We start from the raw sequence: 15,915 nt of genomic DNA, 5'->3' as shown, positions 1-15,915 counted from the left end.
GTCAGGCAGTGTGTGTTTACTGGGTGTGTATTCGGGCTAAACTCGGATTTGCCAGAAATCAGCTCTCTCCTTTGACAGCCCCCATGCCACAGCTGCAAAATGTCTCCTTCCTTTGTCCTCTGCATGCTGCCTGGAGAGATGGCAGCTTCTTTCCCCACACATGGATATTGTGCAGTGGAGTCCTTCAGGCTTTTTGGGCAATGTCCTTGGTCTCTGAACACTCCATACCCAGACAATCCTCAGGCCTCCCCAAGATGTGGGTTCCTTTAATTCCCTTATCCCTCTACTATGTTCATGGAGGGACCCCTCTGGCTGGAGCTTCCAGCTGGACTGTGCCAGCTGGGAATTTTTTCCTTTTATATCCAACCTCCTGTGTCCCTGGACTGCTTTGAATGTCCAGTTTTAAATTCCACTAAAGTCCCTCCCACCCCCCCCTTGTGCGTGTGTGTGTGTGTGTGTGTGTGTGTGTGTGTGTGTTCATTCACCTTGTGGAGAGGCTGCCTGTCTGCTCCTCGGTTTCATGCCGGGGGCAGCCAGGACCATGACCTCCTCTATTCCACCACCTTGGATCTCTAGGTAGGGAATTTATATCCAGAATAATTCAAGAATTCTTGCAATTTGACAATTAAAAACACAAACAATCCAATGGAAAAAAATGACTATTTGAACATATTTCCTTTTTTTATATACATATTTTTAGATGTTGATGGGCCTTTATTTTATTCAGTTATTTATATGCAGTGCTAAGGATCAAACCCAGTGCCTCACACATACCAGGTAAGTTCTCTACCACTGAGTCACAACCCCGGCCCACGTATTTCCTTTTCTCCAAGGAAGATATGTAAATAGCCAGAACACATAAAAGATCCTCAATATCAGTAGTCATTAGGGAAATGCAAATTAATGAGGTGAACCCTAGGATGGTTACAACAAAGAAGTGTGGTGAGAATATGAAAATTGGAACTATCACATGATGCTGGTGGGGCTGTAAAATGATGTAGTCACTTTAGAAAACAATTTGGCAGTTCCTCAAAAAAAAAAAAAGATAAATACAGAATTACTGTAAAATCTACATCTCAAGATTTATTCTAATGAGAATCTTTGGTAAATAACCGATTATGAATATTATTTCCCTCATTTAAAAAGTAAGACTCATACCTGTTTTGTTGATAATCTGTAGCTTCAAATTCAAACAATAACACTTCAAGCACCAACTTCTGGTTTCCCAAAAATGCCTAGAAGAAAATGAGAGTTGATCTGGGACTGTAACCCAGTGGTAGAGAACTTTCCTAGCATGTGTGAGGCCCTGGGTTCAATCCACTGTATCACAAAATAAAATTAAGTTTAAAAATTAAAAATAGACAAAGGATTGGAACAGACATTTCACAAAAGAAAATGCACAGCCTCATGTGTGAGTGCATGTATGTAAAGTCCAATTAGCAAATGAGAAGATGCTCAAAATCATTAATCATCAAGGAAATGCATGTTAAAACCACACTGACATACTTCTTTGCACTCATTAGAATAATTAACATTAAAAAGACTGATGATATCAAGCGTGATAATTGGAAATCTTATACATTGTGGAAGTGAAAATGGTATAATTATTTTAAAGAAAAATTTCATAATGTTTTAATAAAATTAAGCATTTATTTAACCAATGTCCCAGCAATTGCATTCCTAGGTTGTTTTTGTTTTTGTTTGTTTTCGATGCCTGGGCCTTGTGCAAGCTAAGCACCTTGCTCTACTACTGAGCTACATTCCCAGCACCATTCCTAGGAATTTACATTAAAGAAATGAAAACATGTGTCCACAAAAATACTTGTACAATAATATTCAGAGCAGATTTATCTATAGTAATAATTTCTAATGAAAACAATTGCATGACCATCATCAATTGTGATATATTCACACAATGGAAAATTAATGACTAGCAAAAGTGAATAAACTGATATGTGCAAAAGACAGGGATGAATCTCAAAAACATAGTATTGAGGGAAAAGCCAATGCAAAAGAATGCACGCTCTTGGGCTGGGGAGATAGCTCAGTTGGTAGAGTGATTGCCTCGCATGCACAAGGCCCTGGGTTAGATCCTCAGCACCACAAAAAAAAAAAAAAAAAAAAAAAAAAAAAGAATGCACACTCTTCATTTTATTTATATGAATTCTAGAGTAAAACTAATCTATGCTGACAGAAATCAGATAAGTGGTTGCCAGAAGGAAGAGACTAATTACAAAGGGGTACAAAGGAATTTTCTGAGGTTTTGTAAATAAATATTCAGTATTTTTATTATGAAGTTGCTGGCACAGGCATACACTTATTACAACCATTGAAGCTTCATATGGTGGTACACACCTATGATCCCATCTACTTAGGAGGCTGAGGCAGGAGGATCGCAAGTTTGAGGCTAGCCTGGGCAATTTAGCAACACCCTGTCTCTGAACAAAAAAATGGAAAGGACTAGGGATGTAGCTCAGGGATACAGTGTCTCTAGTTTCCATTCCCAGTACTGCAAAACCAAACCAAACCAAAAAACCTCACTGAATCACTGAATTGTATCCTTAAACGTTGTGTGTTTTAAGTAAACTATTCTTCAATAGTTTATTTAAAAATGAATGCTAGCAGGGTGTAGTGACACAGACCTGTAATACCAATGACTAGGGAGGCTGAGGCAGGAGGATCACAAGTTCAAAGCCAGCCTCAGCAACTTAGTGAAACCCTAAGCAAAGTGAGAGATGCTGTCTCAAAACAAAAAATAAAAAGGGCTGGGGATGTAGCTCAATGGTAGAGGACATGCTTAGCATGCATGAGGCCTTGGGTTCAATCCTTAGCACCACATGCACACACACAAAATGCTGCTGGAAATGTGGATATTGGACATGTTTGTTCATGTGTTTTTATACATGTCATATTCATGTACATATTGTACATGCCCTCAGTATACATGGTATGTACCTGAAAATAGAAATCCTCTGTTTTATGGTTCGCGAATTTCCAGTTTTACAAGAAATGTGGAATTGATCTTCAAAATCGTTTTACACAAATTTATACTTCCACTGGCAATGTGTAAAATTTCCTGTTGATCCACACCCTCACTGACACTTGATATTTTCATATTTATTAATGTCACCTGTCAGGTAAAAACATACCTCACCATGATCTGAATTTAAAATTTTTCTGATTACTAATGAAATTGAGTATTTGGATTTTCTCTTTTCAGCAATTGCAGTTCAACTATTTTCTACATTTCTACTATGTCTACATTTTCTGATTGATTTGTAGAAGATCAACATATGTTCTGAATCCTAGGTCTTTGTCAAGTGCATCTGTAGAAAATATTCTCTTCCTGTTATATATAACATTTTAATTAAAAATCATTTTGGTAGTGCCAGGGATTAAACCCACGGCCTCATGCATGCTGGGCAAGCACTCTACCACGGAGCCACATCCCTAGCCCTGTGACTTACATTTTTACTCTTTTAATGGTGTTTAACTGGGGATTGAACCCAGAAATGCTCTGCTACTGAGTTACATCCTCAGCCCTGTTTGTTTGTTTAAGACAGGGTCTCACTAAGTTGCCCAGGCTGGCCTTAAACTTGTGATCCTCCTGCCTCAGCCTCCCAAGTCACTGGAATTATACTATGTGTGGCTTTTTTCTTTTCTTTCTTTCATTCGTTTTTCAATGGGATTGAACCCAGGACCTCAGCCATGGTAGGAATATACTTTACTGGTATACTAAACTCAAGTCTGGAAACTTGATTTGGATGATGTCTCTGGCACAAGTGTTTTGACTGTGGCCATTCCGTGCAGACACCCACCGTCACTTATTAGGTCTCCCTTCATTAATGATATCACCTCCAGGGCTGGAGGAACAAATTGGAAGAGGTAGCATTAATAGAACCTGGGACATGGAGGAGGGGACCCAGGAGTCTGTGCTCAGCCCTCCATGGAGATACTCCATAGCTGGGCCTCTGAGGAACCCTAAGGTCCTGGCTCTCTGATATCCCCAAACATTGCTTGGATGGGAATATTCTGGGATGAGTGTGGTAACTTCCAGAAGGAAGGTGCTGAGCAGTTGAAACTCTAAGTGGCAAAAGAAGCACAACACTGGAGCTAGAATTATCCCTCTGTAATTGGAGGGCCTGACAGAAGTGGAAGGAGAAATCAAGTCCTTTCTCTGTTTCTTTTGCCTTCCATTCACCCATTGACAAAACCCAATTTATTGACAAAACAAAAGTACTACAGTGGACAGTCTTATGCATAAGTTGTTTTGGCCTTGTTGGAGAGACATCTTCAAGGAAAATTCTTATTGGGATTATATGTAGTTTTACCAGATGTTGCCAAAAAATTCTCCATATGGGGTGGAGCCATTCTGTACTCTCAGCAATAATAACATATGAGAATGTTTTTTCATAGAGCCACATGAATGCTATCAAGCTATTGCATTTTCCCCCAAATTAATAGACACTAAATATTTCAGTTTAGTTTTAAGATTCTTGTATGAACACTGCATGCATTTTAGATCCATTCTCTCTCCCCCCTCTGCCTCTCTCTCTCTCACACACACACATACACATGCACATATTTATATTTGTGAATTGTCCATGTCTTTTGTGTGTGTGTGTGTTCATGTCTTTTGACTATTTTTTCTGTTGGGTTTTCTAATTTCTCATATAGATAGATAGATAGATATCTAGATAGATGGATAGATAGACATAGATTAACTATTTGTCACGTGAGTAGAAATATTTCCTCCCACTTTGTCTTTTTTTTTTTTTGGCACTGGGGATTGAACTTAGGGGCACTGGACCACTGAGTCACTTCCCTAGCCCTATTTTGTATTTTATTTAGAGACAGGGTCTCACTTAGCTGCTTAGGGCTTCGTTGTTTGCTAAGGCTGGCTTTGAACTCAAGGTCCTCCTGCCTCAACCTCCTGAGCTGCAGGGATCCACTTTGTCATTTAAAAAAAATTTTTTTTTCAGTTGTAGTTGGACACAACACCTTTATTTATTTACTTATATGTGGTGCTGAGGATCGAACCAGTGCCTCACATGTGCTAGACAAGTGCTCTACCACTAAGCCCACAACCCCAGCCCTTGTCATTTGTTTCTTAATTTTACTTATGGTGACATTTGTGTAGCAGGATTGCTGTAATTTTTAAAACTTATATCTGGGCCACAGTACAGAAGGCCTTTCCTAAACCCGGTTCTTAAAAACTTTATCCATATTCTTATGTGTATGGCTATATATTTTACACTTAGATCTGATCCATTTGGAGTATGTTCTGGCATCTGTGTCTGTGGATCGAGTTCTAATTTTTCTGGGGCGGGGAGAGTCACTTAACAACTGAGCCACATCCCGAGTTATTTTTTTATTTTTTATTTTGAGACAGGATCTTGCTAAGTTACTTAGGTCCTCACAAAGTTGCTGAGGCTGGCTTTGAACTTGCGATCCTTCTGCCTCGGCCTCCTGAGAGGCTGGGATTATAGTCGTGTGCCCCTGAGCCTGGCCAGTTCTATGCTTTTTCTAAATGGTAATCCAGTTGGGCTAATGTAATTTATTAAAAGATACATCTAGCCGGGCGTGGTGGCTTATACCTATGATCCCAGCAACTCAGGAGGCTGAAGCAAGAATATCACAAGTTCAAGGACAGCCTTAGCATTTTAGAGAGGCTCTAAGCAATTTAGCAGGAACCTGTCTCAAAATAAAAAATAAAAAGGCTGGGGATGTGGGTCAGTGATTAAGTGCCCCTGGGCCCCTGGGTTCAATCCCCACTCCCCTCCTCTTCTTTTTTTTTTTTTTTGTTTTCTTTTAACTCTAATAATCTTTTTTTTAAATTTATTTTTATTGTAAACAAATGGGATACATGTTGTTTCTGTTTGCACATGGAGTAACAGCATACCATTTGCATAATCATACATTTACATAGGGTAATGATGTTTGATTCATTCTGTTATTTTTTCCTTCCCTCCACCCCTCCCACCTCTCTTTTCCCTCTATACAGTCCCTCCTTCCTCCATTCTTACCCCCCAATCCCCCATTATGTGTCATCATCCGCTTATCAGTGAGATCATTCGTCTTTTGGATTTTTGAGATTGGCTTATCTCAGTTAATGTGATATTCTCCAATTTCATCCATTTGCCTGCAAATGTCATAATTTTATTATTCTTTATAGCTGAGTAATATTCCATTGTATATATATATATACACCACAGTTTCTTTATCCATTCATCCATTGAAGGGCATCTAGGTTGGTTCCACAGTCTGACTATTGTGAATTGAGCAGCTATGAACATTGATGTGGCTTTATCTCTGTAGTATGCTGATTTTAAGTCCTTTGGGTATAGGCCAAGGAGTGGGATAGCTGGGTCAAATAAATGGTGGGTCCATTCCAAGTTTTCTAAGGAATCTCCACACTGCTTTCCAGAGTGGCTGCACTAATTTGCAGCCTCACCAGCAGTGTATCAGTGTACCTTTTTCCTCACATCCTCTCCAACACCTATTGTTGCTTGTATTCTTGATAATCACCATTCTAATTGGGCTGAGATGGAATCTTAGTGTAGTTTTGATTTGCATTTCTCTTATTACTAAAGATGGTGAACATTTTTTCATATGTTTGTTGATTGCTTGTAGATCTTCTTCGGTGAAGTATCTGTTCATTTCCTTAGCCCATTTGTTGATTGAGTTATTTGTATTCTTGGTGTAGAGTTTTTTGAGTTCTTTATATATTCTGGAAATTAGTGCTCTATCTGAAGTATGAGAGGCAAAGATATTCTCCCACTCTGTAGGCTCTCTCTTCGCATTGCTGATAGTTTCCTTTGCTGAGAGAAAGCTATTTAGTTTGAATCTATCCCAGTTGTTGATTCTTGCTTATATTTCTTGTGCTATGGGAGTCCTGTTAAGGAAGTCTGATCCTAAGCTAACAAGTTGAAGATTTGGATCTACTTTTTCTTCTATAAGATGCAGGGTCTCTGGTCTGATTTCGAGGTCCTTGATCCATTGTGAGTTGATTTTTGTGCAGGGTGAAAGATAGGGGTTTAGTTTCATTCTGTTGCATATGGATTTCCAGTTTTCCCAGCACCATTTGTTGAAGAGGCTATCTTTTCTCCATTGCATATTTTTGGCACCTTTGTCTAATATTAGAAAATTGTATTTATTTGGGTTTGTGTCCATGTCCTCTATTCTGTACCATTGATCTACCTATTTTCCCACTCCCCTCTTTACTGCCAAAAAAAAAGAAGAAGAAGAAGAAGAAGAAGAAGTACTACATCTGAAGCTGGCACAGTGGTGTGTGCCTGTAAACCTATAATCTGTTCAAGGCCAACCTGGGCAACAAAGCAAGACCTTGTCTTCAAAAAGAAAAAAACTACATATGTGCTCGACTCTATTTCTGAACTTTATATTCTGCTTTATTGGACTGTTGTACCTTCAATAACACTGCAGTTTTAACTATAAGGATTTTAGTGTAAATGGTAGTATAGTAAAAATAGGAGTCTAGCCCTCTTACCACTTTTCTTATTCCGTATTTCCTAGTTATTCTTATTTTCTAAATATTCTTACTAAAATTAGAATCAACTTTCTTTTGTGTGTGTTGGGAGGCGGTGCTGGGGTTGAACCCATGGTTTTATGCATTCAAGGCAAGCACTCCACCAACTGAGTTGCGTCCTCAAACCCGAATCAACTTTCTTAATTCCAGTAAAAAGCATCATCTCAGTACCATTGTGGAATTGACTTTTATTTACATACTAATTTTTGGAAAAATAACATCTTTGTGATTTTAATTGTCTTATCCAAGACCAAGGGATTCAGAGCTGGGCATGGTGGTGCATACCTGTAATCCCAATGGTTTAGGAGGCTGTGGCAGAAGGATTGCAAGTTCAAAGCCAGCCTCAGCAATTTAGCAAGTCTCCAAGCAACTCAGCAAGACCCTGTCTTTAATAAAATATAAAAAAGGACTGGGGATGTGACTCAGTGGTTAAGTCCCCTTGGGTTCAATCCCTGGTACAAAAAAAAAAAAAAAAAAAAAGAGCAAGGGATTCTTTTCACTGACTCAAGGTTACCATTGTGTCTTTCAGAAGAATTTTAAGATTTTTCTCACTTAAATTTGTAGATCTTTTGTTAAGTTCACTCTCTTTTTTTGAATTTTTTTTGGGAGGGAGTACAACTTTTCTTTTCTATGGTTGTACACAATGTAGATTCACACCATTCATATAATCATACATATACATGGGGTTAAGTTCACTCGAGTATTTTTGTTGTTGTTTTAGAGTGGGGTTTACTTTTACATTAAATCACCTATCTTGGCTGGGCCTGGTGGCGCATACCTGTAATTCCAATGGTTTGAGGCAGGAGGATCAAGAGTTCAAAGTCAGCCTCAGCAATTTATCAAGGCCCTAGGCAACTCAGCGAGACCTTGTCTCAAAAAAAAAAAATAAATAAATAAATAAAAAGGACTGGGGATGTAGCTTAGTGGTTAAGCATCCCTGGGTTCAATCCCTGGTACCAAAAATAAAAAATAAAAATAAAATAATTAAAAAAATCTTCTATCTTGTTGGATATATACGAAGGGTAATGTTTCCATCAGTTTTAACATCGATTCCCTTGTGTTTTCTAGGTGTGTTCATATAGCATCAGCAAAGATAATGTCACTTGTTTTCCAGATTTTATGCCTATAATTATTTTGTCATCTTACAACGGCTAATTAACATTTAGGCAATTTAAATAATAGTCGACATAGTAAGCAACCTGGTTTTGCTCCTGACCCTAGTAAGAATATTTCCAGTGATTAAGATACTGAAATATATTTTACTACGTTAAGGAAATATACATCAGTTCCTATTATATTGAATTTTTAAAAACAGACATATATACATCAAATGGTATCTAAGGTCTTTTTTAGCAGCTGTGAAAATAATCTCATTTTCCCCTTTTATATCTATAAATATGGTAAATTATATTAATAATTTTATTAATAGTGTGCTTAATATTGAACCCTCCCTACGGTCTTAAAATAAATCCATCTTGGTCATAATGCATGTTTAGGTTTGCTTTTTTTGTTTTGTTTTGTTTTGTTTTTTAAAGACAGGATGTAACTACGTAGCTAGCTTGTAGAACCCAAGTGATCGTCATGCTCCTCCTACCTCAGCTTCCCGGGGTGCACCACTGTGCTCAATCAATTTCTAAAAGTTTTTAATAGACTTTACTTTTTTGGAAAAACTGTAAGTTCACAACAAAATGGAGTGGGAAGTACTCGGCTTTTCGAATTTTGAATTCCTGAATTCCTGTGTATCCCTAGCCTCCAATTGGACACCGCCTTCCCTCCCTAGTATCTGCATTCTAACACACGGGCACCTTTGTTACGGTCAACAGATCTGCATTTGAGACATTGTCACCAAAAGCGTATGGTTTTGAATTTCCTCTTTATTTTTTTTTTCAATGTTGGGTATTGAACTCATGGGTGAAAGTCTATTATTTTTATTGTATCGTCTATGAAATATTTGGGGGGGGGGGGACACTGGAGATCGAACCCAGGAGCACTCTGTCTCTAAGTTATACCCCTAGCCCTTTTAAAAAATTTATTTTGAGACAGGATCTCATTAAATTGCCTAGGATGACTTTGAACTTGTGATCCTGCCTTAACCTCCAGACCACTGGTATGCAGCACCATACCAGGCTATTTGGGTTTTGATGATGGTATAATAACATATATTCACTGTTAAAGTATCATACAAATTGTTTCACTGTCCTAAAAGTCCTTTGTGCTCCACTTGAACACTCCTTTTCTCTAAACTTTTTTACTGTATCCATAGTTCTGCCTTTTCTAGAATATCATATGGTTTGGAGTCATAGTATAGCCTTTTTAGAGTGCCTTCTTTCATTTAATAATATGCATTTAAGTTTTTCTCCATGTCTTTTTTTTTTTTTTTTTTTTTTTTTTTGAGACGGTCTCTCTAAGTTGCTTAGGGCCTTGCTAAATTGCTAGGCTGGCCTCAAACTTGTGATCCTCTTGTCTCAGCCTCCCAAGTGGCTGGGATTATAGGTGTGTGTCACCATGCCCAGCTTCCTCCATGTCTTTTTTAAAATTTATTTTTAACTTGTACACAAAAACATAAAAGTTGTACATATTAACAGGTTACCATGTAATGTTCAATACATGTATACATTGTATAATGTTTAAATCAGGTTAAACATATTTATCTCTTCAAATATTCATCCTTTATTTATGGTGACAACTTTCAAAACCCTTTCTTCTAGCTTTTTGCAATATATAGTCCATTAATATTAATGTTTAGTCACCCTAACCTGCTGTGGCACACCTGAGCTTCTTGGTCTTGTCTAACTGCAGTTTTGTCCATTGATCAAACTTTCCCCTTCTCTTCTGTGTCTTTACACAGTTTGATAACTAATTTAATTTTATCACTGAATAATATTCCATTGTGTGGATGTGCCATGGTTTATTTACCCATTTGCCTACAGAAGGACATCTGGTTTTCTACCAAGTTTTGGCAATTATGGATAAAGCTACTATACATTCATGTATAGAGTTTTTAAAAATATAATATTCTTTTTTTATGGGGGTGGGGTGGGGACCAGGGGTTGAACCACTGAGCTACATCCCCAGCTTAACCACTGATCAACGTCCCCAGTCCTTTTTATTTTTATTTTTTTGAGACAAGGTCTTGCTAAGTTGCTGAGGCTGGCTTTGAATTTGTGGTCCTCTTGCCTCAGCCCTCCAGGTAGCCTTCCACGGCCACTCAACTACTGAGCCACATCCTCAGGCCTTTTTTGTATTTTATTTAGAGACAGGGTCTCACTGAGTTGCTTAGTGCCTCACTTTTGCTGAGGCTGGCTTTGGGCTTTCGATCCTCCTGCCTCAGCCTCCCAGGCCACTGGGATTACAGGCATGCGCCAGCACGCCCAGCTCTTTCTTTCTTTCTTCTTCCTTCTTTTGCAGAACTGAGGATGGAACCCAGGATCTCATACATGCTATGGAAGTGCTATGCCACTGAACTATGCTGTTTTTTATAGACTGATATGTATTTTTCCATTATCACAGTTTTAAAGAAGTTTTTCAAGTTTAGTTTGTATTGCATTTTTTTTCATTCATCAGTTTTTTGATAGGGCACTTTAAAATTTCTAATGGAAAGGACTGTTTCTTTTCTGATTTTGTTATTAATTTCTAGTTTGCTACATTATTTATTTGTTCATTTTGAGACAGGGTATCACTAAGTTTCTCCAGACTGGGCTTGAATTTTCAATCCTCTAGTCTCAGGCTCCAGGGTAGCTGGAATTATGAGTGTGCACCACTGCACCTGGCTCTATTTATTGCTAATAATTATTTAATTAAGATGCTATTTGCTTTATTCTACTATGAGGTGTTTTTTCCCCTCCCAGCTCTGGGGATTGAGCTCAGGGAACTTTACCACTGAGCTATATTTACAGTCCTTTTTATTTTTTTTTAATTTTTTTTTTGGATACATGCATATATTTAATAATGAAACAATTCATTAACAACAAAAAATTATAAAAATTCATGAGACCTCAGTGCTGTGGAAGAAGGTGAGATATCAAGGAAAAAAGCAACTGAACCAGAAGGAAATATGATGAGCAAAAGCAAAGGCAAATATCACTAGGATAGTATTATATGATCTGAAAAGGAGAAGGGCTGGAGAAGCAACCAGTTATCTGAATGCTTGGTAGCAAGCAGCCTCACTGAATGCTGCACAGAATGGAGGCTATGAGCCAGAGAAAGTCAGGAAAGGAAAAGAATCTATAACCCAGGGTAAATAGATGGAAGAGAGTAGGAATTACAGAGAGATGACTCTAAGGCCTTTTGTTTCCTCTAAAGTCTAAAATAAGCCTTAAGTTTTTAAGTATGTCAGTCAAATTCTACAATCACATCATGAGTAGCACTAGGCACCTGTGAAGAAGTGGTGAGGGAAGTGGTTTATAAAAGTAAAGGAGTGACATGGATCCTGCTCTACAGAGCTTACAACCTACACGAGGAGACAAATTCTACACATAAAACTACTATAAAATATATTTACAAAATAACATACATACATATAAATATACATATGAATATCCAACATAAGAAGGCTAAGGGGTACTATGTCAATAATTGCTTTGAAGTCCCATTGAAGGCTTCCTAAAGGAAAAAATGTTGGACTTGTTTAAAGTATAGTGTTAGAAAGTAGGTCATGTGCAAAGGTACAGAAATAGGAATAAATATACCATGTTCAGTAAGCAAATAAGCTTGATTAGAGTCCAAATACATCTAGTTAAGAAGTGAGTGTGATGAAACAGTAGAGGTCCATTCAGTGAAAGACCCTGCAATGTTAGATCTGGTCCGTAAACAAAATGAATAGAGAATGAATGTTTTCTTTAGGTAAGGATAAGTGGCCACGGGTCCAGGACCAAATCCACTTCTCTCAAGTTTGGTAAGAGACAGAAACCAGCAATGGAATAGTAGAGAAGCACTCAGCTTCCTTTGAGAAGTACAAGGAATTGCCTTCTGCAAGGACTTGTTCAAAGTGGCAAATGAACCCCCCAAAGCAAAGGAGTTAAAAAACAATGAATGTAGCAGATCTAATATCCTAAAGCCAGCTAGATCCTGGTCATCTCAAGTGTTCAAGCAGAATATACTTGGCCCTTGCTACTAATTCTTGGTGGGAAGCATATTATATATGCTTATAAAATGGTTTTATTTTTGAACTACAATGACAATCAACTTTGATCCTAACATTTTACACATTACAAAAAGGATGAGAAGAGCCCCAATCTATAGGGAATGTTCATGTCCCTAAAGAAGGACAGGTCAGTAAGGGCCAAATTCTCCCCTGTTCTTTAAGTGGAAAAGCAAAATATCACACCTTGAAAAGAGGCTGCTCTCAGCCAAAGCAAGTAAGACCTCTTTCTTTAAGCCTATTGATCTGAAGCTGTTCCAGGAAGAAAAGGAAAAAAAACCCAAAGAGTTCAGGTCAGATGTTCAGCAGCAGCCAGAGTCCGACCCTATGTCACGACAGTTCTGCTGGGAAGCGCTGGGTCCCAGTGATGTTGAAATTGACTGTTGGGGCCCAATCTTGATGCCATTTGCCTCATTGTGGACATCAAATAAACCCTGCTGGATCTTCCTATATATTTCTTTGGCTGTGTTAATGAAGGCCTCTTCAACATTGCAGGCTGTTTTGGCTGAAGTTTCCATGAATATAAGTCCATGCTCCCGAGCAAAGGCCTCTCCTTCCTCTCTCTTCACATCCCTGTGGGACTCTAGGTCACTTTTATTCCCAATCAGCATGATAACCATGTTGGAGCTAGAGTGCTGGCGGGCATCCTCTAACCATGAGGTCAGGTGGTTGAAGGTTTCACGCCTTGTAATGTCATACACCAGCAGTGCTCCAGCTGCTCCCCTGTAGTAGGAACGGGTGATAGAACGGAAGGATTCTTGCCCAGCCGTATCCCAGATTTGCAGTTTGATTTGTTTTCCATCAATGTTGACCATGCGGGCGCCAAACTCCACACCTATTGTGAGGTCGTGGACAGGCTGGAACCGCTTGTCTATAAACTGCAGGAGGAGACATGACTTCCCCACACCTGAAAGAAGATGTACATTCCAGCAAGCACGCGGCCGGAGACAGTCCTTTTTATTTTTTATTTTGAGATACAGTTTCACTAAATTGCTAACGCTGGCCTAGAACTTGTGATCCTTCTGCCTCAGCTGGGTGATACTCCCAGTTGCTGGGGTTATAAGTGCATACCACTCTGCCTGGCTATTTTCATTATTATTATTTTTTATTGTGAGTTGAGCAGTATGATTACTCTATCATTTTGCATTTGAGGATAAAAGAAGATCTACAACAGGATCTCTTTAAATGATGCATGTATTTCTGTTAAAAAGGGCTGCATTAAGATTCAAGGGCTGCCACAACTAGTTTTATGCCATTAGGCAAATATTTTACCCTGAGGTCTCAGTTTTCTTTGTAAGATTAAGGTTAGTTGTAGAATGTTTTTAAATCTAATACTTCAATTTACTAATCCAATAAAAGTGGTTTTGAAATAGTACCCTTGTAAGTATTGCTGTATTACTAAAATAATTGCAATAATAGCAATTACTATTTGTTGGTCTCATTGCTCTCCAGGTCCATAGTCAGAGCTCTCCATATATTGCTCCACTGAATCATGGCATATTCTTTAAGAATTTTCCCCAACCGTCCAAAATGTTGAACTCAGTTGCCAGTGCATATTTGCATTTTGTTGTATGCAATTTTCTACTTTTATCAGGACAATAGAAAGAGCTCACTGGTCAAGGGAGCCATTACCAATATTATTTCTGTTAGTTTCAAGGTTGGCAGGAAACAAGACCAGAGTAAGATAAGAAGTTCAGGCCATTAGGAGTGTGATGGACTTTTGGACAAAGAACAATGCTGTTTTCCTGGCCAGCTATTTTCAACCCAGATTTATACAAGTGTTCCCAAAGTGGTAAAAAGTATTGTGGCAAAGGATCATTTCTTGAATAGGATACTGTGGCACATGACTGTAATCCCAGTGACTTGAGAGGCTAAGGCAGGAGGATGGTAAGTTAGAGGCCAGCCTCAGCAATTTAGTGAGAACTGTCTCAAGATAATTTTTTTTTTTTGCAAAATGGGGTGAGAATGTAACTCCTCGGTAAAGCACCCCTGAGTTCAGCCCCTAGCATCCAAAATACATGCATAAAATAGAAAATGATTACTTCTTGAGATAGGCAGAAATTGCATCAGGGAAAAGGAATGTCCAGTTCTTAAGTCTTTTGTCTCTAGGAGTAACACTGTTATTAAAACAGGGGCAAGTAATAAAATAGGGGCAAGTAATAAAACCCTGTCTTAGACTAGTGAATGGTATACCATGGTATACTTTGTGTTGATTTAAATCACTGATCCCTCTAGTCAATCATTCAACATTATTATCTCTTACCCTCATCAGGTAAATGATAAATACATGATCCCAGTGTTAACACCACTCCCTTCTGTAGAGGGAACAGTCCATGGCAGAGAATCAGTCACTAACAATTTTTTTTTTCTAACAGCGTCACTTAAAAAAAAAAATTTAAAGATGTCAATGGATCTTTATTTTATTCATTTATTTGTACACGGTGCTGGGAACTGAACCCAGTATCTCACACATGCGAGATAAGCAATCTTCCACTGAGCCACAACCCAGCCCAGTCACTAACCATTATGTACACCTTCTCACCAAACCAGACTCAGCCCCACAATCCTGAACACAGCACCCGAGTGAGGTCTTAGTGAGACCTTGTCTTAAAAGACAAACAAAAAAATAAAACAAAAACAAAACAAAACGAGCCCCCCCCCCCACTAAAACAGGGGTCTGGGTATGGCTCAGTCTTAAGACACCCCTGTGTTCAATCCCTGGTACTCTACCCCTCGAGTGGTAAATTTAGTTCCTTTTAATGGCATGAGGTTGCCTAACTCACTTGGGTTCTTCACGGCATGGTCTTTGTCAGTGACTTGGTTCATCTGCTGCTCAGTAAGTACCATGTCCAAGTATAAATGGAACGACTGCTTCAGTAGCTCTCACCAATGTGCCACATCATGTTTGCATACCAAATCGCAGACGCCCTTTCAGTTTGATCAACTTACAAAACTTATGTTTGCCATAATTACAGCCAGCAGTGTCTCTTAGGTGGGCTGTGAGCCCAATGGATCATTTGCTTGAGGTAAGTAAAAGCTGAGACATAATATCAAACCATGTTATTACTGAATGGATAAAGAAACTGTGGTGTGTATATATATATATATATATATATATATATATATAATTGAATATTACTCAACCTTAAAAAATAATAAAATTATGGCATTTGCAGGCAAATGGATGAAATTGGAGAATATCGTGCTAAGTGAGATAAGCCAATCTAAA

At 38.4% G+C, this 15,915-nt stretch overlaps 1 protein-coding gene across 1 annotated transcript; it reads right to left on the bottom strand.

The window, feature by feature from the left end:
- Positions 1-12,583: 12,583 nt before the first annotated feature.
- On the bottom strand, positions 12,584-13,628 carry LOC306653470 (ras-related protein Rab-2B-like). The gene has a single exon (XM_079126494.1). The coding sequence runs from the start codon at positions 13,499-13,501 to the stop codon at positions 12,989-12,991; it is 513 nt and encodes a 170-aa protein (XP_078982620.1). The 5' UTR covers positions 13,502-13,628; the 3' UTR covers positions 12,584-12,988.
- Between the last annotated feature and the right edge of the window lie 2,287 nt (positions 13,629-15,915).

Source organism: Sciurus vulgaris (assembly GCF_902686455.1).
Source record: "Sciurus vulgaris genome assembly, chromosome: 2".
NCBI lineage: Eukaryota > Metazoa > Chordata > Mammalia > Rodentia > Sciuridae > Sciurus > Sciurus vulgaris.
The sequence above is the reverse complement of the archived record's forward strand: the minus strand, read 5'-3'. Positions and strand labels throughout refer to the sequence as shown.

Bases quoted from the DNA above. Each gene is read 5' to 3' on its own strand.
- LOC306653470 (XM_079126494.1), bottom strand. From the start codon at position 13,501: ATGGTCAACATTGATGGAAAACAAATCAAACTGCAAATCTGGGATACG.